General features: G+C 41.1%; 1 protein-coding gene across 9 annotated transcripts in view; it reads left to right on the plus strand.

Moving 5' to 3' along the window:
- Positions 1-20,980, plus strand: part of shank3a (SH3 and multiple ankyrin repeat domains 3a) — a 1,267,872-nt gene that overhangs the window by 1,217,226 nt on the left and 29,666 nt on the right. For 6 of the 9 annotated variants that reach the window (XM_059986981.1, XM_059986984.1, XM_059986980.1 and 3 more), the window contains one exon: positions 392-2,720. In XM_059986981.1, coding sequence (XP_059842964.1) covers positions 392-2,720 — 2,329 coding nt within the window. Of the gene's footprint in view, positions 1-391; positions 2,721-3,203; positions 3,315-20,980 lie in introns of all 9 variants that reach the window. The other 3 variants (XM_059986987.1, XM_059986986.1, XM_059986988.1) reach the window with 1 other exon arrangement.

Consider the following 20,980-nt stretch of genomic DNA (forward strand, 5'->3'; position numbering starts at 1 on the left):
TTTCTACATGGCTGCACTTGGGGGGCTATATCACTTCAAATTAAATGTATTACTGAAGTACATATACGTCACCATATACAGCCCTGGGGTTCATTTCCTTGTGGGCATTTTCTTCCTTTCCCTCACCACTGTCCTGAACATCAAGCTCGTTTTGGCCCTGTAGTCATCATTCACATAGTCCGTATAATCCACTATGTGAACCTTTTGTTGTCCAACACAGGTAGAAATATTACTCTTGAAACTGAGCAAGTGTTAACCCATAGTTTCGAGAACAGATTCCAGTATCTACGCTCATATGTGTCACTGAAATTTCTAGGTAACCAATTGCCCGTTAGCAATATCACAGTGAAACCTTATGGAAATTTACAAGGTACTTTTATTTGTATTACAGGAGCCTCTGAAGATGATAAACTGTCAGTTTCAGCAATGGAAGGAAGGTTTTTACGCAGTACATCAATGCAAGATACTCTCCGGGAAGGATTAGGCATACCACCACCTCCACAGATCGCCCCACCGCCCCCACCCTCCCCTTACCTACTAGACACAGGTCCTCCACCTCCTTTCTCACCACCCCCACCCCCTGGACGAACTTACGATAATGTGCGGTCCAGCTTTAAACCCAACACTGAAGCGAAAATTCATGGAGGCCAGCAGGTGACAACAACAGCAGAGGTCTATGAATCAAATCGGTCTCCTGTGCCTCCAGTGGAGAGGCAGAAGAGGGCCAGGTCAATGATAATTCTGCAGGATTCATCATATTACCCTGTGGAGCCAGCAGACATCCCATGGCCAAGTGCCTCTCCAACCCCTCAAGAGAAAAGCAAGCGAAAGGCAAAGGTGGTTGACAATCCATATGCAAATGTGGGCCAGTTCAACGTGGGACTTCTTGCACCAACAAAGCCACTTCGTAAGAAAAGCCCTCTGGTCAAGCAATTCCAGGTTGAAGATGCAGTAGAGAGAACATCATCTGGTGCTAGTAAAGAGCTGTTAGCCAGGAGGATAGCTCAGCAATCTGGTAACGAGTACGAGCAACAGCAGAAAGAAGGGATCAGCAAAGCGCAGGAAGAAGGACAAGACTTGGCCAGTCCCTTTGCTGTTGCCATCGCAGGGGCAGTACGGGACCGAGAGAAAAGGTTAGAAGAAAAGAGGAAATCAACAGTCTTCCTTTCTGTGGGTGCCATTGAAAGCGAAACCGCACCCAACATCCCAGCTCTGCAACAATCCAGGTCAGTCGATGACAGACTGCTGAGTAGCAGCGACAGGTCTCTCCGATCACCAGTCCCTTCCCCTGTTCCCTCATCAAGACCACCAGCAAGCCCGCCAGTGACTTTTATACACCCTCTCACGGGCAAACCGCTGGATCCTAACTCACCACTGGCACTTGCGCTGGCCGCAAGGCAACGGGCACTAGTTGCTGAAACACAGCATCAGCGACCAACCGGAAGCAATGAAACTGTGAAAGCCCAAGAAAGAAAAACCCCAGTCTACCTGGAGAGTCACAGCAAAGAGACAAAGAAAGCGGAAATCGAATCCCTCACATCACCACCTTTCTCACCAGAAGACAAAACAAGCTATAGTCCAACATCTGGAGTACCTGGAAAACATCAGTGGGGAACTTCCACTACACTGAGGAAAGAAACCGAAACAAGGCCAGGGCAAATGGAGAAAGCTGAGAAAATGGAAGAGAAGAAAATGGAAGAGAAAAAGAGTATGCTAATCAACATAGTAGATACATCACAGCAGAAAACTGCGGGCTTGCTGATGGTCCATGCAACAAGTAATGGCCAAGAGTCAGAACTTCAAGATACTTCAACAACTGCCTTGAAGACATCGCCACCACAACCTCAACCATTCCTTGCAGAGCCACAAGCTTCCCAGCCACTTAGTGCTGTTTCTGAGCCTCCAACTAGTGAAGCACCTGGGAAAACACAAACTCAAGGAAGCTCTGATGAAGATGTAGAACCATTTGCTGTTTCTCTCCCTCCGATGCTTTCCTCTAGTGATGAGGAAACGAGGGAGGAACTTGCCAAGATTGGGCTTGTACCACCTCCTGATGAATTCGCAAATGGCATCTTCATCCAACCCAAGGCTGAGAAAACTGCCAGCCCTCCCAGTGGACCTCCAATTTCAGCACCTTCAACTACTGGCGTTTCACCCTCAGGGAAGCCAACAGATGCCCCACCTTCAGAAGCAAGTGTGGACTCGGGTGTAGAAGAAATAGACACAAGAAGCAGTAGTGACCACCACTTGGAAACCACGAGCACGATTTCAACTGTCTCCAGCATGTCAACATTGTCATCAGAGAGTGGGGAGCCCTTGGACACCTACACATCATTTGCTGATGGACAGACCTTCGTACTCGAGAAGCCTCCAGTGCCTCCAAAGCCAAAGCTAAAGTCCCAACTTAACAAAGGGCCAGTCACATTCAGGGACCCTCTCTTGAAGCAGACCTCAGACAGTGAGCTTGTTGCCCAACACCAGCCGTCTGCGCTACCCCCCGGCGTAGGACGGTCTCGCTACCTCATACAGAGAAAATCCAAGTTGTGGGGGGATCCCATTGAGCCCAGGCCTATTCAGATGGTGGAGGGCAGCAAACCCACTGTAATAAGTGAGCTGAGCTCCAGGCTGCAACAGTTGTCTAAGGATACTCATTCACTCGGGGATGAGCCTACAGCGGCCTCTCTAGAAGCAGGAAAAAGATCACCTGTTGTTACTGCAAGGTAAGGCTTATTACAAAATCCAGTCTAGAAATATGATGGCCAAAAAACACATCATTTATCCAGTCTCAGAGTGTATTTTTCAGAATTCTATTAGTTATTGAAAAAATGTAATTTTCTGATGCGAGTCCAATTTTTGATGCATTTAAATTACTGTTTATATTAATAAAAATAAACGATCAATTGACCAATTCCTCTTCAGCTTCCATAGTATCCTTACAGGCAAGTATAGGAGATTTTCTAGCTAATATTTACAAATTAAGTTCGTTCATCTGACCTGAATGTCAAAAAATTGCAGAGTAAAGAATAAGTTGGCTGAGATGCCAGGTGGTTTTAGGAAAAACATGAGACAAAAAATAAGGTTCCAGCTTGGCTGGCTTTGAAAATAGAAAGTTTATCAGATCTGAGTGGGATGCATTAGGGATTACCAAGGAAAGTAAGGGTAGAAGTTGTGGCAGTACTAACCATGATCTTACAATTCTCCAGAGATACAGGAGCGATGCCAGAAGACTACAGAATAGCAAATGATACACTCTTGTTCAAAAATGGATGTAAAGATAAACCAGCAACTACAGACCAGTCAATTTAAGTTTGATGGTAGGGAAGTTTTCACTAACAATTATGTAGGTTAAAACTAGTAATCAAACTAACATGGATTAATCAATTCATAAAAACAGATCATGTTTAACAATTAAAATTTTTTGATGAAGTAACAGAGCTGGTTGATGCAGATACTGCAGTTGCTATGCATATATGTAAACATAGAGTAATGGAGTTATACTGCACGAAATCCAGGCTTTGGTCTATCCACCATGTTCATGCCAAGCTCTACGCTCATCTAAAATACACTGCTAATCCGAGCAATATCCTGGTGAATCTCCGCTGCACTCTATTTATCCAATGGCATAGTATTTATTTACTGATATTTACATTGAGCATTGTACTCAGTTCTGGTCACCTCATTATAAGAAGGATGTGAAAGCTTTAGAGAGGGTGGAGAGGAGAATCCTGGATTAGAGAGCATGTTTTATGAGGAAAGTTTGAGCAAGCTAAGACTTTTCTCTTTGGAGCAGAGGATGAGAGGTGATTTGTTACAAGTATATAAGATGATAAGAGGCATAGATAAAGTGGACAGTCAGTACCTTTTTCCCAGGTCAGAAATGGCTAATACAAGAGGGCATAATTTGGAGATGACTGAAGGAAAGTATAGGGTGAAGGAACTGCATGAAATGCACTGCTGAGGTTGGAAGTAGAGGCTGATACATTAAGATATTTAAGAGATAGGCATGTTGATGAAAGAAAAATAGGAGGTTATGTGAGAGGGAAGCATTACATTGACTGTGTAGGTTAAAAGGTTGGAAAACATCATGGGCTGAATGGCCTGTAATATTCTCTATACAAAGACAAGAAAAGAGCTGAATGACCAGAGCTTTATAAATGTCAAAATTAACAGCAACATAAAATCCCAACTTTTATATTCTCTGCTCCAACATATAAAGGAAAGTATGCCATATATCTTGTCTACAACCCTATCTACCTGAATTGGCACTTCTGGTATCTCTGGACTAGAAGCCCTATAAACTATCTTTTACTATATATGTCCTACCTTGATTTGACTTCCCAAAATGCATTACCTCACATTTAATGTAATTAAATTTCATCTGCCAATGCTCCACTCAACTTTCCATCTGAACTATATCATGCTGCAGTCTTAGCAACCAGCCTCACTATCCATAGCACTACCAACTTCCATGTCATCTGCAGACTTATCTAATATCTGCTGTATTCACACCCAATTCCCAAGATTCACAAAATGACAATTAAGAAACCATCCATCCACCACTGCTTTCAGTCTCTTACCACCCAGCCTGTTTTGAATTCAGTTATCCACTTCTCCTTGAACTTCATACCTGTAGACCAATCTACAATGCAGGACCTTGTCACATTGCCTTAATTATTTCCATAAGACTGTGTTTACTGCCCTGCCTTCATCGATCTTACTTACCACAAATTGATGAGGTAGGATTTCACACACAAAAAGTCATGCTGAGATGTTCTGATTAGTTTCTGTTTTCACAGATATACATGAATCCTGAACCTTAGGATTTTGTCCAATAATTATCCTACCACTGGTGTAAGGCTCAGTTGGCTTGTCACTGTTGCCCCTTTTAAATAAAGGAACAACATTGCCTACCCTCAATCTTCTGCCACCTTATTTACGGTTAATTCAGATGCAAAATCCTTCATCAATACCCTAGCTACTTGCTCCCTTGCTTCCTACAGCAACCAGGAACGGATCTCATCGGGCCCTGAGTATATACCTCTTCCATGGTGTCCAACTCCTCTTCCTTCTTAATACTGACTTGCTTCAGATTAACCAGAATCTCTCCCTGAATGCATGATCCTTCATGGCCTTCTCCTTGGTAAATACAAATGAAAAGTGCAATGGATTCCTGTTGATAGGGACACACCCCGCGGGACCACTACATTTTGGCCCAAAGAAGCTGCTGACCCTTGCATTAGCTGAAGTTTCATTGAAATAGTTAAAAAGGTATAAAAACGACAAACTATTGTTGACCTGAGCAACAAATTAAGAATTTAAATGGAATACAAAACAAATCAGAACACTACATATACTACTACAGTACTATAAAACTGTGTATTAGACCCTATTGTTATTGACAGAATTCATCCAGTGTACACTGCCGTGTTCTTTTGATTGACTGTAAGTGAACAAAATCAGTGCAGACACATTGTGTGCAATCTCTCTTAGTTCTCTACTACACCGTATATTGTTCATGGCTCCCTTGGATTTGGTTGCCTTGTCTATCTGTCTATACATCCATTATGGAGTATGCCCCTTGAGTTGTGCTGCCCCAGCAACTCCTGACAACCCTGAATCAACACTAGCCTAATCATGGAACAATTTATAATGGCCATTTAACCAACCTGGACTGTGGGATGAAAGCAGAGTACCCAGGAATACTCATGCATTCCATGAGGAAGGCGTACAGAGACTCCTTACAGAGTACACCGGAACTGAACTCTGAGCTGTAATAGTGTTGTACGAACCATAACATTACCATGGTGCCAATCTGCCATATGTTTCCTTTTATAATCATGATCAAACCTTCAGTTATTCTTTTTCATCCAAGAACATTAAGCTGGTGGTCTCCGTTAGTTGGGGTTGACCATAGATGTTACGTCCTAGGTATCTACATTGTATACATAAGCCAGTATGTAAACCAGAACAGTACGACATGGAGAGCAAGACATTGCCAATGCACAGCTGATGAATCCGAAGGATCGCAGAGACCGATACAGTTTGGCACCAGCAGTGTTGCCAGTCACTGTTGAACTCAATGTAGGGCTGCCTTAGGGACTCCAGCTCTGGATTTTTCCTCAGGGTTCACTCCCGAAGCCCTCCCCATGAGTGGGTGTAGCCACAAGGCAGTGGAAATTTGAGATCAGAGTTTTCCTTCTCCTAGGTGAGTTGCCAACCATGGCAGATGAGCCTCATCTGCCCAGACATTAAACTACCAGTTCTGTCCTTCCCTCAACCACATCTCTCTGATTGCGATATCACATTTTATTATGTGCTGATCGATACTTCCAGCATATCTAACTTGCCTGTGTGACAAGAGACAGCAGTTGCTGGGATCTGGAGCAACAAGCAGTCTACTGGAAGAACACAGTGGATTGAGCGCAATGCGTCCTGCTCACAGAGTTCCTCCAGCACGTTTCTTGATCAAGTTCCATTTGTTGTCAATCTACTGTACACATGTATACTGGCAAACGAAACAACATTCCTCCCGACCAAGGTACACTACACAGTAGATATTATGCACTAAGTAATATTACCACAAATAATAAAGTGCTTATCCAAAACAAATTAAGAGTAAACAGTGTAACCAGGTCCTAATGCTACAGTACCTCTCGCCTGATAGTAGGGACTCAAAGAGATTGTTGATGGTAGGGATCACTGACAATGCCAAGGGCCCTTGTATTGAAGTAACTGCATTTTAAGCCAGCCAGCCCTCTTATGCTCCCTAACCTGCCTCTGTCAGCTTTCTCCATTGGATTTGCTTGATTTATCTGTACATTTTTCTCCCCAGCTTTCCACTGCCCTGTCATATCAGATTAACTCTCCAGAGTACCTTCCTGCCAAGGTATTGGTCACCTTCCAGTTGAGATGCAACCCATCTGTTTTCTACAGGTCCCACCCACCCTATAAGTGATTCCTGTGATCCAAGTACCTAAAGCACTCCCTCCTGCACCTGCAATTTAGCCACACATTCATCTCGTTCTATCTTTTTATTTCTACCTGCCAGGGACATGGGGACTTCTTTACCTTAACTCTCTAAGCTCGCCCTGCAAGATCTCTCTATGTTATTTGTACGCATATGGTCACAGCCTTTCCCCGTCCCCCCCCCCCCCCCCGACTGATCTGTAGCTAGTCTAATCCCTGATGGTCACTGGTCCTATATCATGCTGGATCCTCACTCTTGGTCACTGAAGCACCTGGCTGTTTCCCTCTCAAACAAGAAGGTCACCTATCTGCTTTCTTCCTGTAGCTGTGTCATGACTAACTCTCTAAACACTTTGTGCATACCAGATGCTCCAAAGCGAGTCCATCAGCAGCTTCAGCTGTTCCATGTTACGTGGCAGCAGCTGGAGGTGGACACACTTCCTGCAGTTATAGTCATCGGGGATATTAGAATTGTCCCTGATCTCACTCATCCTGCAAAACAAGTATCCCACTGCCCTATGGAAGTAGGAAAGTTGTTTCCATCGGTAGGTGAGACTAGAACTAGGGGACATTGCCTCAAGATTCAGGGGAGAAGATTTAGGACAGAGATGAGGAGAAACTGTTTTTCCCAGAGAGTGGTGAATCTGTGGAATTGTCTGCCCAGGGAAACAGTTGAGGCTTCTTCACTAAATATATTTAAGATACAGTTAGAAAGGTTTTTACATAGTAAGGGAATTAAGGGTTATGGGGAAAAAGCAGGTAGATGGAGCTGAGTTTATGGACAGATCAGCCATGATCTTATTGAAGGGCGGGGTAGGCTCATGGGCCAGATGGCTTACTCCTGCTCCTATTTCTTAAGTTATGTAAGGCATTTTGAAGGAGCAGAATTAGACCACTCAGCCCATCAAGACTGTTCTGCCATTTGCTCATGGCTGATTTGATCCCTTACAAACCCATTCTCCTGCTTTCTTCCTGAATCCTTTGACACCCATACTAAACAGGAACTTATCAATCTCCCCTTTAATTATCCCCAATGTCTTGGCCTCCACAGCTGCCTATAACAATGAAATTCACAGATTTGCCACCCTCTGAATAAAGAAATTCCCTTCATCTCTGTTCTAAAGGATGTCCATCTATTCTGAAGCTGTGCCCTCTGGTCCATGCCTCTCATACAACTGGAAGCATCCTTTTCATTTCCACCCTATCCCGGCCTTTACGTATTCAGTCGTGCTACAAGATTGGTTTGTTAGAGCAAACACGAGGAAATCTGCAGATGCTGGAAATTCAAGCACACACACAAAATGCTGGTGGAACACAGCAGGCCAGTCAGCATCTATAAGGAGAAGCACTGTTGACGTTTCGGGCCGAGACCCTTCGTCAGATTGGTTTATTAGCTGGGTTGAAAGCATGGAATAAAGAGTAAAGATAAGAAATAGTTTTTATGACAGAAAACCGAGAAGCATGGTAAACAATTGTTTTTAGACCAGGGAAAGGTGTACAGTGTTCAGTGCAGCTTTTCCTGGAGTATATAAGTGTGTGGATTTGGGTGCACAAAGAACAATTCAAAAACTGCAGATGATAAAAACCTCAGGTGTGATGAGTACCAAGGAGGGGAGTAGGATTAAAGAGGGTGTAAACTGGTAACAAAAGCAAATGAAATCTAATACAAAAATAGTGAAAAACAGGAAGAATATATTGAAACTAATGGCATTGTGATCAAGACTGTAGAGCAGTGTGATATAGGAATAACGGTGCATAGTGCCCTGAAGGTGGAATCTCATGTGGATAGGGTGGTGAAGAAAGCTTTTGGTATGCTGGCCTTTATAAATCAGAGCATTGAGTATAGGATGTAATGTTAAAATTGTACAAGGCATTGGTAAGGCCAAATTTGGAATATTGTGTACAGTTCTGGTCACCGAATTATAGGAAAGATCTCAACAAAATAGAGAGAGTACAGAGAAGATTTACTAGAATGTTACCTGGGTTTCAGCACCTAAGTTACAGAGAAAGGTTGAACAAGTTAGGTCTATATTCTTCGGAGCGTAGAAGGTTGAAGGGGGACTTGATAGAGGTATTTAAAACTATGAGGGGCATAGATAAAGTTGACGTGGATAGGCTTTTTCCATTGAGAGTAGGAGAGATTCAAACAAGAGGACATGAGTTGAGATTTAAGGGGCAAAAGTTTAGGGATAATACAAGGAGGAACTTCTTTACTCAGAGAGTGGTAGCTGTGTGGAACGGGCTTCCAGTAGAAGTGGTAGAGGCAGATTCGATATTATCATTTTTTAAAAAATTGGATAGGTATATGGACAGGAAAGGAATGGAGGGTTATGGGCTGAGTGTGGGTCAGTGGGACTAGGTGAGAGTAAGCGTTCGGCACAGACTGTGTTTCCGTGCAGTAATTGTTATATGTTATATGGTTATAACATGAGGAAATAATATCACGTTAAGAGTAAAATTCTAAAGTGGGTGAGGAAAAAGAGATTTGGTACTATTTGTGCATAATTCTTTAAAAGTACGAATGCAGGTTGTGAAAGAATAATTAAACCTTTGCATAAAACAATTTAGAGTGAAAAATTACAGTATAAAATACAGTCTAAACACACCACAATGGCAACCTGAAAGCACCAGTGTAAATGTGTTTGGAGATTCATGGTAAACTGGCCAGTATGCAAACTGCAAAATTACTCATCTGTGTGTAACAACAGCATTAATTGCATGGTAATCTACTTGGGCCTTGCAAGGAGACAGAGTGATCTGGGGAGACCTGGCTAACAATTAGATCTCCAAGTTAATTCAAAATGATAATAATTTACTCCTTGAAAAAAATTTCCAGGTTTTTAATTTTGATTTAAATTGTATGATTTTCATTTCCTTGGTAAACATACAAAATTGAATCATGAAATTGTTACTGCACAGCAGTGACCGTTCAGCCTATTGATTCTACATCAACTCTGACAATAGCAATTGTGATAGTCCATTCTGTTACCTCATCAAAAATCCAATCAAATTAATCAAATACAATTTGTCTTTAATAAATCTGTGCTGATTTCTTTTATCCAATCCAAACTAATCTGTGTGCATTTTAAGTATTTTCTCTGATTATTGTTTCCAGACCATGGTTGCTTCAGTATAATCAGCCTTTCTAGTACTTCCTCCACATTTATTTTCATTCCATCCAAAACTCAAGTTCTGTAACATGCCGAGGCAGAAAATTAAGAAGTGGTTATTTTGTTTCGGTTAGGTTTCATTGGAACAATAGAAAAGACCAGTGACAGAGAGGCCGGAGAGTGGATGCAGAACTGAAGTGACAGGCAATTGAAAGCCTGCCCTTGCCCTTTGAATGAGGACATCTGCAGAGCAGAATTTGCTCTGGGATTGGATTCTCTAATGCAGGAAAGGAACATTGTGAGCAAAGAATCCAATATACTATTGGAGGACGTGCAAAGGAATCCTTCTTTCACTTAGAAGGAATGTTTTGGTGCCTGGATAATATGAAGGAAATAGGCAAAAAATTGGATATTGTATTTCCTACAGATGGATGGGAAAGAGCAACAAGAATCAAAGAGTATGTTGATGGGGATGAAGCAGTGAACCAAAAAGGAGTATTTACTTTGAAATGCTGATGTGATTAGAAGGGGAAGTTGTATCTCATAACCTCATGTGTCAGTGCTCTTCTGAAAATCCAAATGAACCACATCCCCTTGCTCTCCCTTTTCTATCTTTTGCAATAGAAAGAAACTTTACACATTTGTCAAGCATGACTTAGAACCATTGAACACTACAGCACAGTACAGGCCCTTCAGCCCTCCATGTTGTGCCGACCCATATAATCCTTAAAAAAAAGTAGTAAACCCACACTACCCCATAACCCTCCATTTTTCTGTCATCCATGTGCCTGTCCAAGAGGCTCTTAAATACCCCTAATGTTTTAGCCTCCACCACCATCCCTAGCAAGTCATTCCAGGCACCCACAACCCTCTGTGTAAAAAACTTACCCCTGATGTCTCCCCTAAATTTCCCTCCCTTAATTCTGTACATATGCCCTCTGGTGTTTGCTGTTGGTGCCCTGGGAAACAGGTACTGACTATCCACCCTATCTATGCCTCTCATAATCTTGTAGACCTCAATCAAGTCCCCTCTCATTCTTCTATGCTCCAAAGAGAAAAGTCCCAGCTCTGCTAACCTTGCTTCATATGACTTGTTCTCCAATCCAGGCAACATCCTGGTAAATCTCCTCTGCACCCTCTCCATAGCTTCCACATCCTTCCTATAATGAGGTGACCAGAATTGAATGCAATACTCTGTGCGGTCTCACCAGAAATTTGTAGAGTTGCAACATGATCTCTCTACTCTTGAACTCAATCCCCCTGTTAATGAAGCCTGGCAACCCATTGACCTTCTTAACTACCCTATCAACCTGTGCAGCGACCTTGAGGAATGTATGGATTTGAATCCCAAGGTCCCTTTGTCCATCCACACTCTTAAGTAACTGACCATTAATCCTGTACTCAGTCTTCTGGTTTGTCCTTCCAAAATGCATCACCTCACACTTGTCCGGATTGAACTCCATCTGCCATTTTTCTGCCCAACTCTGCAGCCTGTCTATATCCTCTTGTAACCTTCGACAACCTACAGCTCCATCCACAACTACTCCAATCTTAGTGTCATCTGCAAACTTACTCACCCATCCTTCCGCCTCTACATCCAGGTCATTTATGAAAATCACAAATAGCAGGCGTCCCAGGACAGATCGCTGCGGCACTCCACTAGTCACCGACCTCCAGGCAGAATACTTTCCTTCCACAGCTACCCTCTGCTTTCTTCCTTTAAGCCAATAAGCCAATTTTTTATCCAATCGGATAAAAATTTATCAAAACTTCTTTTTGATAATTTTTTTTGAATTTGCCATTAATATTTTCTTACTTGGCTTCTGCTACTGCATAATAGTAGATTGTAGCATTTTCCCCACAACTAAGACCATAAGACGTAGGAGCAAAATAGGGCCATTCAGCCCATCAAGTCTGCTCCACCATTCCATCATGCTGATCCCGGATCCCATACACCTGTTGCCTTCTCACCATATCCTTTGATGCCCTGAACGATCAAGAGTCAATCAACTTCCACCTTGAATATACACGTGGACTTGGCCTCCACTGCAGTCTGTGGCAGAGCATTCCACAGATTCACTACTCTCTGGCTAAAAAATTCCTCCATACCTCTGTTCTAAAAGATTGCCCCTCAATTTTGAGGCTGTGCCCTCTAGTTCTGGATACCACCACCATAGGAAATATCTCTCCACATCCACCTTATCTAGTCCTTTCAACATTCGATAGCTTTCAATAAGATCCCCATGCATTCTTCTAAATTATTGTGAGTGCAGTCCCAAAGCTGCCAAATGCTTCTCATATGTTAACACCTTAATTCACGGAATCATCTTCCTGAACCTTACCAAATCAAGGTCTAGATGGTTGGGCATAAGGATGCTGCCCTAGCAACTTCAACTACAGTGCCTTGGGGCTGAATAGTAAATTCAACCATCTTCCTTCATGTAAGGTAGGAATCCAATTACTAGACTGTTTGCCTTTCAATACTGATTGTCTTACCTTCTAGCAAGGTTTTATGATGCCATACTGGTCCTACGTTGCCTGGATCAAGCAGGTAATCACTATAATCTCATATCAAGATATCAACTCTTTTCATGTTTGGTCTACAGTGAGATGTGGAGCCAGCGGCCCTGTCCACACATAATCTGTGCACAGGTGGTTGGTGAGTAATTACCATTGACAACTAGGGATTGAAAGTACTGTAAATTTGATTTAACTGTATTAAACTGGATTAGAGTTGTTCTGACTTTTGTGAATGGGACATACCAGGGATATTTTCCATATTGTCAGATAGATGACAGCCTTCTAATTCTGCAGGAGCACTTTGGTTTGAGACATTTGCTATTCTGGCGCATAAGCATTCTTTTCCACAGCTAGTAGGTTTACTGTATCTTAGTTGTATATAGTGTTCTAAGTCTTTTCTTGGTAATTGTTGCATGGACTGAATTGAATTGGGTAAATTCAAGCATCTGTGATGGCATGGATGATAGGAGAAAAGTGAGACAGGTACTGCACTCAGCACTTCCGGCTGAATAATTGCAAATACTTTAGCATTATCTTTGACACCTAGCCACTTGGCCCTAATATTATTGGTTATTATTATTTCTTTATTTTTGTGTTTGCACAGTTTGTTGTCTTTTGCCGATTGGTTGAACTCCCAAGTTAGTGTGGTCTTTAACTTATTCTTTTCTGCTTATTTTATCGAGTATCCCTGCAAGAAAATGAATCTCAGGGTTGTATATAGTGACATATATGGCTTTTGATAATTAATTTACTTTGAACTTTGAAGATGGACACTGTTTAAATAGTGATCCACTGTATTTCACAACTAGATGTATCAGCACTGCTGAATTTTAATCTGATTCAATATGAGAAGGGTTTTTGAACAGGTTATTTCAGATGTAATTCGTGCAGTGTGAAAGGGTTAATTAATAATTTTGATGTAAAGTGGCTGTGAGGAAAAAAAATAACCACATAACAAAATTGTACATTAAATCTGAATTCAATCTGAAACTAGGATTTATAATCTAAAGGAACTACAAAGATAAGACAGGCAAGTTTGCAGTACAGTCGGCCCTCCTTATCCGCGAGAGAGTGGTTCTGGGACCCCTTGCAGATACCAAAATTCGTGGATGCTCAAGTCCCTTATTTAACATGTCTCAATGCGGTGGATCTTAAGAGCCAGCAGAACCCCAGACCTTATTTAACCTGTCTCAGTGCGGTGGACATTAGGACCCGGCGGTCAAGCTCTGAATCTGCAGTGTTTCTGTTCACAAAAATAATCACGATCACAATTGAAAATAAAGTGGAAATAATAAAGCAATCGGAAAGAGGTGAAATGCCATCTGTCATTGGAAAAGCACTAGGTCAATGATCGGAACAATTTTAAAGGATAAAGTGCTTGATAGATTGGAATGGGATTTTTTATTTAAAGTGTTGGAAAAATATGGGTTAGGAGTACTTTTTATAAACTGGATTAAAACCTTAAATAGTAATCCCAATGCTAAAGTAGTGACAAATGGCCAAATTTCAACACCATTCCAGTTAAAAAGGTCAACTAGACAAGGTTGTCCATTATCACCTGCTTTATTTGTGTTGGCGATAGAACCATTAGCTGAATTAATTAGAACTGATTCAGATATTCAGGATTTTAGAGTTAATCGGGAAGAAAATAAGATTAATTTATTTGCTGATGATGTTTTGATCTATTTAACAAACCCATTGCATTCATTGCGTAAATTATCTTCTAGACTGGAAGAATACGGGAAAGTATCAGGGTATAAAATAAACTGGGATAAAAGTGAAATTTTACCCCTTACTGAAGGAGACTAGTCAATGTCGATTAGCAACTCAATTTAGATGGCCGATAAATAGTATAAAGTATTTAGGTATAAGAGTTGATAATGATATAAACAATTTATATAAATTAAATTATTTATCACTATTGAAAAAAATTCAAGAAGATCTTGATAAATGGATGATGTTACCAATAGTATTAGTGGGTAGAGTTAATGCTGCAAAAATGAATATATTTCCTAGATTACAGTATCTATTTCAAACACTACCAATACAATTGCCGCAGAAGATTTTTCAAGAGTTAAATAAATGTGTGAGGAAATTTCTTTGGAAAGGTAAGATGTCAAGAATATAGTTGGAAAAATTGACATGGAAATTTGACTTAGGAGGGTTACAACTTCCAAATTTTAAGAATTATTATAAAGCAAATCGACTTAGATTTATTGCATCTTTTTTTGACGGAAAAAAACCGGCATGGATTAGAATAGAATTAGATAAGATAGGAGAAAATATACCAGAAGATTTTATATATAAATGGGAATCTAAATGGATACGGGAAAAGAAAGAATCTCCTATATTAAAACATTTGATTGATTTATGGAATAAGATAAATGTTGATGATGAAATAAAGAAAACCTTTTTAGCAAGGAGACCTCTGATTCAAAATAGACTTATTCCTTTTACAATGGATACAGACAGACAGACAGACATACTTTATTGATCCCGAGGGAAATTGGGTTTCGTTACAGCCACACCAACCTAGAATAGTGTAGAAATATAGCAATATAAAACCATAAATAATTTTTTTTTAAAAAGTTAATCATGCCAAGTGGAAATAAGTCCAGGACCAGCCTAATGGCTCAGTGTGTCTGCCACTTTGAGGGAGGAGTTGTAAAGTTTGATGGCCACAGGCAGGAATGACTTCCTATGATGCTCAGTGTTACATCCTGGTGGAATGAGTCTCTGGCTGAATGTACTCCTGTGCCTAACCAGTACATTATGGAGTAGATGGGAGTCATTGTCCAAGATGGCATGCAACTTGGACAGCATCTTCTTTTCAGACACCACCGTCAGAGAGTCCAGTTCCACCCCCACAACATCACTGACCTTACAAATGAGTTTGTTGATTCTGTTGGTGTCTGCAACCCTCAGCCTGCTGCCCAGCACACAACAGCAAACATGATAGCACTGGCCACCACACACTCGTAGAACATCCTCAGCATCATCCGGCAGATGTTAAAGGACCCCAATCTCCTCAGGAAATAGAGACGGCTCTGACCCTTCTTGTAGACAGCCTCAGTGTTCTTTGACCAGTCCAGTTTATTGTCCGTTCGTATCCCCAGGTACAAACTTTGTATTTGTAATCCTTCAGCTTGTCCACACTGACCCCTTGGATGGAAACAGGGGTCACTGGTGCCTTAGCCCTCCTCAGGTCCACCACCAGCTCCTTAGTCTTTTTCACATTAAGCTGCAGATGATTCTGCTTGCACCATGTGACAAAGTTTCTCACCGTAGCCCTGTACTCAGCCTTATCTCCCTTGCTGATGCATCCAACTATGGCAGAGTCATCAGAAAACTTCTGAAGATGGCAAGACTCTGTGCAGTAGTTGAAGTCCGAGGTGTAGATGGTGAAGAGAAAGGGAGACAGGACAGGATAATCAACTTTTATATAATTGGTACCAAAAAGGGATTAGATGTATAAGAGACTGTTATGAAGGAGGTATATTGATGTCATTTGAACAATTAAAGAATAAATATAAAATATCAAATAACACTTTTTTGGTTATTTTCAATTAAGGGCTTACTTAAGAGATAAACTGGGTCAAACAATGTTATTGCCAAAACCTAATGAAATTGAAACTTTAATTCAAAAATGAAAAATTTTTAAAATTACTTCTTTTATGTAAAATCTGATTCAAAAACAGACACTTAAACAAGGAATTCATAAGTCAAGGCAAAAATGGGAAACGGATTTGAATATTAATATTGATGAAACAAGTTGGTCAAGACTATGTCATGACAGTATGACAATTACAATAAATGTTAGACTCAGATTAGTACAATATAATTTTTTACATCAATTATATATTACACTGCAAAAAATAAATAGATTAAACCCATACTTGTCTGATCAATGTTTTCGATGTAATCAAGAAATTGGTACTTTCTTACATTCTACTTGGTCTTATTTCAAAATTCAACTTTTTTGCTTAAATTTAAGAGTTTTATTGGAACAAATTATTGAAATACAACTTCCACATAACCCAATATTATTTTTATTAGGTGACATTGAAGGGGTAAAACCGAAGCTTAAATTGAATAAATATCAGAAAGAATTTATAAAAATTGCATTGGCAGTAGCTAAAAAGGCTATTGCAGTTACTTGGAAATCGGATTCATACTTAAGTATAGATCATTGGAATAATGAAATATTTAGTTGTATTCCACTTGAAAAGATTACTTATAATTTAAGGAATAAATATGATACATTTTTGAGTATTTGGTGCCCTTATTTACAAAAGATAGGATTGTATATATAGGTGCTCAGATGAGAAAGATGTTGGTCCTCTGGGGAAAGAAACAAATACATATATTAAATTTATTTTGAATCCCACAGAGCATGTGGAGACCTTCCGATATCCAGGCAGCCTTTCTTTCTTTCTTCCTTTTTTTTAGGTAGGGGTATGTTATGGGGGGAAGGGTTAAGGGGAGGGGGGAGGGTAGGTATTATTCTATGTAATCAAATTTGAAAATTGAATAAAAAATATATTTTTAAAAAAGGATAAAGTAAGAAAGGCCCTGCCCCGATGAAAGCTACAATTATTACGAAGCAACGCAGTGGTTTAATGACTGGGTTTTGGGGTTTTGATCCTCCACATCAACCCGGCACGGTGGAGAGCGCACTCGGGAGCGGTCTGTCACCCAAGCCCGGCGCTGAAACATACGTTCTTAAGTGTTTTATATGCATAGAAAGGTGAAATATATACTAAGACAAACGTTTGACTAACTGACACTAAGTAAGACTGGGTGTACCTGTTCTGACTTACTTAGTAAGAGAACTTCCGATTTTTTTTCGATCTCGATCCACGATAACCCACGCACATCCTCCTGTATACTTTAAATCATCTCTAGATTTAATACCTAATACAATGTAAACGCTATGTAAAATGGTTGTTATACTGCATTGTTTAGGGAATAATGACAAGAAAAAAAAGTCTGCACATGCTCGAACAACAAGTGCTGGAAGAGCACTTCCGGGTTTTCGTGATTCGCAGCTGGTTGAATTCGCGCATGCGGAATTCACGGATAAGGTAGTAGGTTAGGAAAACATATGATAATGGACAGTCATTTAAACAAATTATGCTTAATTTGCGACAAATATGTTTCTTTGAGGCACAGGGACACCATAGATAAAGCAGCCCAGCAATGAATTACAGGAAATATTAAAGCTGTTGTTAGTTCAGCCCTTAGCTCCTAAGTGGAGCAAAAGCCATCAATGTCCTCCTGCCTCCATCGTCCTCTGAAGTCGATGGTATGGTTGGAATCCATTGCATCCACTGTACAGGGGATGGGCCTGCACAGCTTCACCAGAGCCCTGTTGACTGGCCTTGCCCGTATCCACCTCTCATGGTTGAACTTTGAGAGGCACAGGATATATTAAAAAGAGTGTTAAATTTATGGGAAAAGTTTTAAAAATTTACTACTGAAAGCAGCAAAGATTCAAAAATACAAAGTACATTTATTGTCAAAGTATGTATACAGTATATAACCCTGGGAACTCAGTAAACCTGGGCTTTTATACATTAGCCAATAAAATACAAAATGTGTAAGATAATTCAGAACTTCGAATGATAAGATAAAAGGAAAGGCCTAGTGGGAAAAAATGTACCTAGATAGGATATTTTGTCATGCCAATAGGGGACATGGCAGGTGAATTAAACAAATACATTAGAATAGGACCAATCAAGTGTGACAGTGGAAAAGTGTGTATGGAACCAGAGGAGATAACGATGATGATGACATTGACTCAGGCCTGAGAGGCCATCGTCGGGCATTTTCATGCCTTACGAGGCGCTGAACGAAAGAGTGTGTGGCGCGCCACTCCTCACACAAGCGAAGAGGAGATAACAGAGGTACTTAATGAGTACTTTGCTTCAGTATTCACTATGGAAAAGGATCTTGGTGATTATAGGGATGACTTACAGCTGACTGAAAAGCTTGAGCATGCAGATATTAAGAAAGAGGATGTGCAGGAGCTTTTGGAAAGCATCAAGTTAGATAAGTCACCAGGACCAGAAGAGATGTACCCCAGGCTACTGTGGGAGGCAAGGGAGGAGATTGCTGAGCCTCTGGTGATGATCTTTGCATCATCAATAGGGACGGGAGACGTTCTGGAGAATTGGAGGGTTGCGGATGTTGTTCCATTATTCAAGAAAGGGAGTAGAGCTAGCCCAGGAAATTATAGACCAGTGAGTCTTAATTCAGTGGTAGGTAAGCTGATGGAGAAGATCCTGAGAGGCAGGATTGAGGAACATTTGGAGAGGCATAATATGATTAGGAATAGTCAGCATGGCTTTATCAAGGGCAGGTCATGCCTTACGAACCTGATTGAATTTTTTGAGGATGTGACTAAACACATTGATGAAGGTAGAGCAGTAGATGTAGTGTATATGGATTTCAGCAAGGCATTTGATACGGTACCCCATGTAAGGCTTATTGAGAAAGTAAGGAGGCATGGGATCCAAGGGGACATTGCTTTGAGGATCCAGAACTGGTTTGCCCACAGAAAGCAGAGTTGTTGTAGATGGATGATATTCTGCATGGAGGCTGGTGGCCAGTGGTGTTCCTCAGGGATCTGTTCTGGGACCCCTACTCTTCGTGATTTTTATGAATGACCTGGATGAAGAAGTGGAGAGATGGGTTAGTAAATTTCCTGATGACACAAAGGTGGAGCAGTTGTGAATAGTGTGGAGGGTTGTCAGAGGTTACAGCGGGACATTGATAGGATGCAAAATTGGGCTGAGAAGTGGCAGATGGAGTTCAACCCAGATAAGTGTGAGGTGGTTCATTTTGGTAGGTCAAATATGATGGCAGAATATAGTATTAATGGTAAGACTCCTGGCAGTGTGGAGGAAGAGGGATCTTGGAGTCCAAGTCCATAGGACATTCAAAGCTGCTGTGCAGGTTGACTCTGTAGTTAAGAAAGAATTTGCTGCATTGGCCTTCATCAATTGTGGGATTGAGTTTAGGAGCCGAGAGATAATGTTGCAGCTATATAGGAAACCTGGTCAGACCCTACTTGGAGTACTGTACTCAGTTCTGGTCGCCTCACTATAGGAACGATGTGGAAGCCATATAAAGGGTGCAGAGGAGATTTACAAGGATGTTGCCTAGATTGGGAAGCATGCTTTATGAGAATAGATTCAGTGAACTCAAACACGAGGAAATCTGCAGATGCTGGAAATTCAAGCAACACACACAAAATGCTGGTAGAACACAGCAGGTCAGGCAGCATCTATAGAGAGAAGCACCGTCGACATGTCGGGCCGAGACCCTTCGTCAGGACTAACCGAAAGGAAAGATAGTAAGAGATTTGAAAGTAGTGGTGGGAGGGGAAAATGCGAAATGATAGGAGAAGACCGGCGGGGGTGGGGTGAAGCTAAGAGCTGGAAAGGTGATTGGCAAAAGGGATACAGAGCTGGAGCAAGGAAAGGGTCATGGGATGGGAGGCCTAGGGAGAAGGAAAGGGGGGAGGGGAGCACCAGAGGGAGATGGAGAACAGGCAGAGTGATGGGCAGAGAGAGAAAAATAAAAGGGGGGAAACTTAATAAATCAGGGATGGGGTAAGAGGGGGAGGAGGGGCATTAACAGAAGTTAGAGAAGTCAATGTTCATGCCATCAGGTTGGAGGCTACCCAGACGGTATATAAGGTGTTGTTCCTCCAACCTGAGTGTGGCTTCATCTTGACAGTAGAGGAGGCCATGGATAGACATATCAGAATGGGAATGGGACGTGGAATTAAAATGTGTGGCCACTGGGAGATCCTACTTTTTCTGGTGGACAGAGCGTAAGTGTTCAGCGAAACGGTCTGCAGGCTGCAGATATGATAGGGTCTTTTAAGAGACTCCTGGACAGGTATATGGAGCTAAGAAAAATAGAGGGCTACGGGTAACTTCTCAGGTAAGGACATGTTCGGCACAGCTTTTTGGGCTGAAGGGCCTGTGTTTTGCTGTAGGTTCTCTATTTTTCTATTATATTCATAAATATTCATATATTCACACACAAAAAAACTCTCACAAGTACCACAGGACCAAGGATCCAGTGCAAATAAGGAAATAAAAGAAAGTAACATTACTAAAAGCTACTATTGGGAAACCTATGAGCCTGAAAACTATTGGACTTGATCATTTTCATCCCCGAGTTTTGAATTGAAATAGTGGATTTTCTGGTTATCAACTTTCAAAATTCCGTAGACCCTTAAATGAGTCTTGTTGATTGGATGGTAGCAAATGTTATCAAACTATTTAAGAAAATGGAGAGGAAAAGAAAATAGGATATGTTAAAATACTTGGAAGTTTGGTTGATCAGCTAACTTGGCAAAATTTCGGCTC

The sequence above is a fragment of the Hypanus sabinus genome, chromosome 13 (genome assembly GCF_030144855.1).
Source record: "Hypanus sabinus isolate sHypSab1 chromosome 13, sHypSab1.hap1, whole genome shotgun sequence".
Classification (NCBI taxonomy): Eukaryota; Metazoa; Chordata; class Chondrichthyes; order Myliobatiformes; family Dasyatidae; genus Hypanus; species Hypanus sabinus.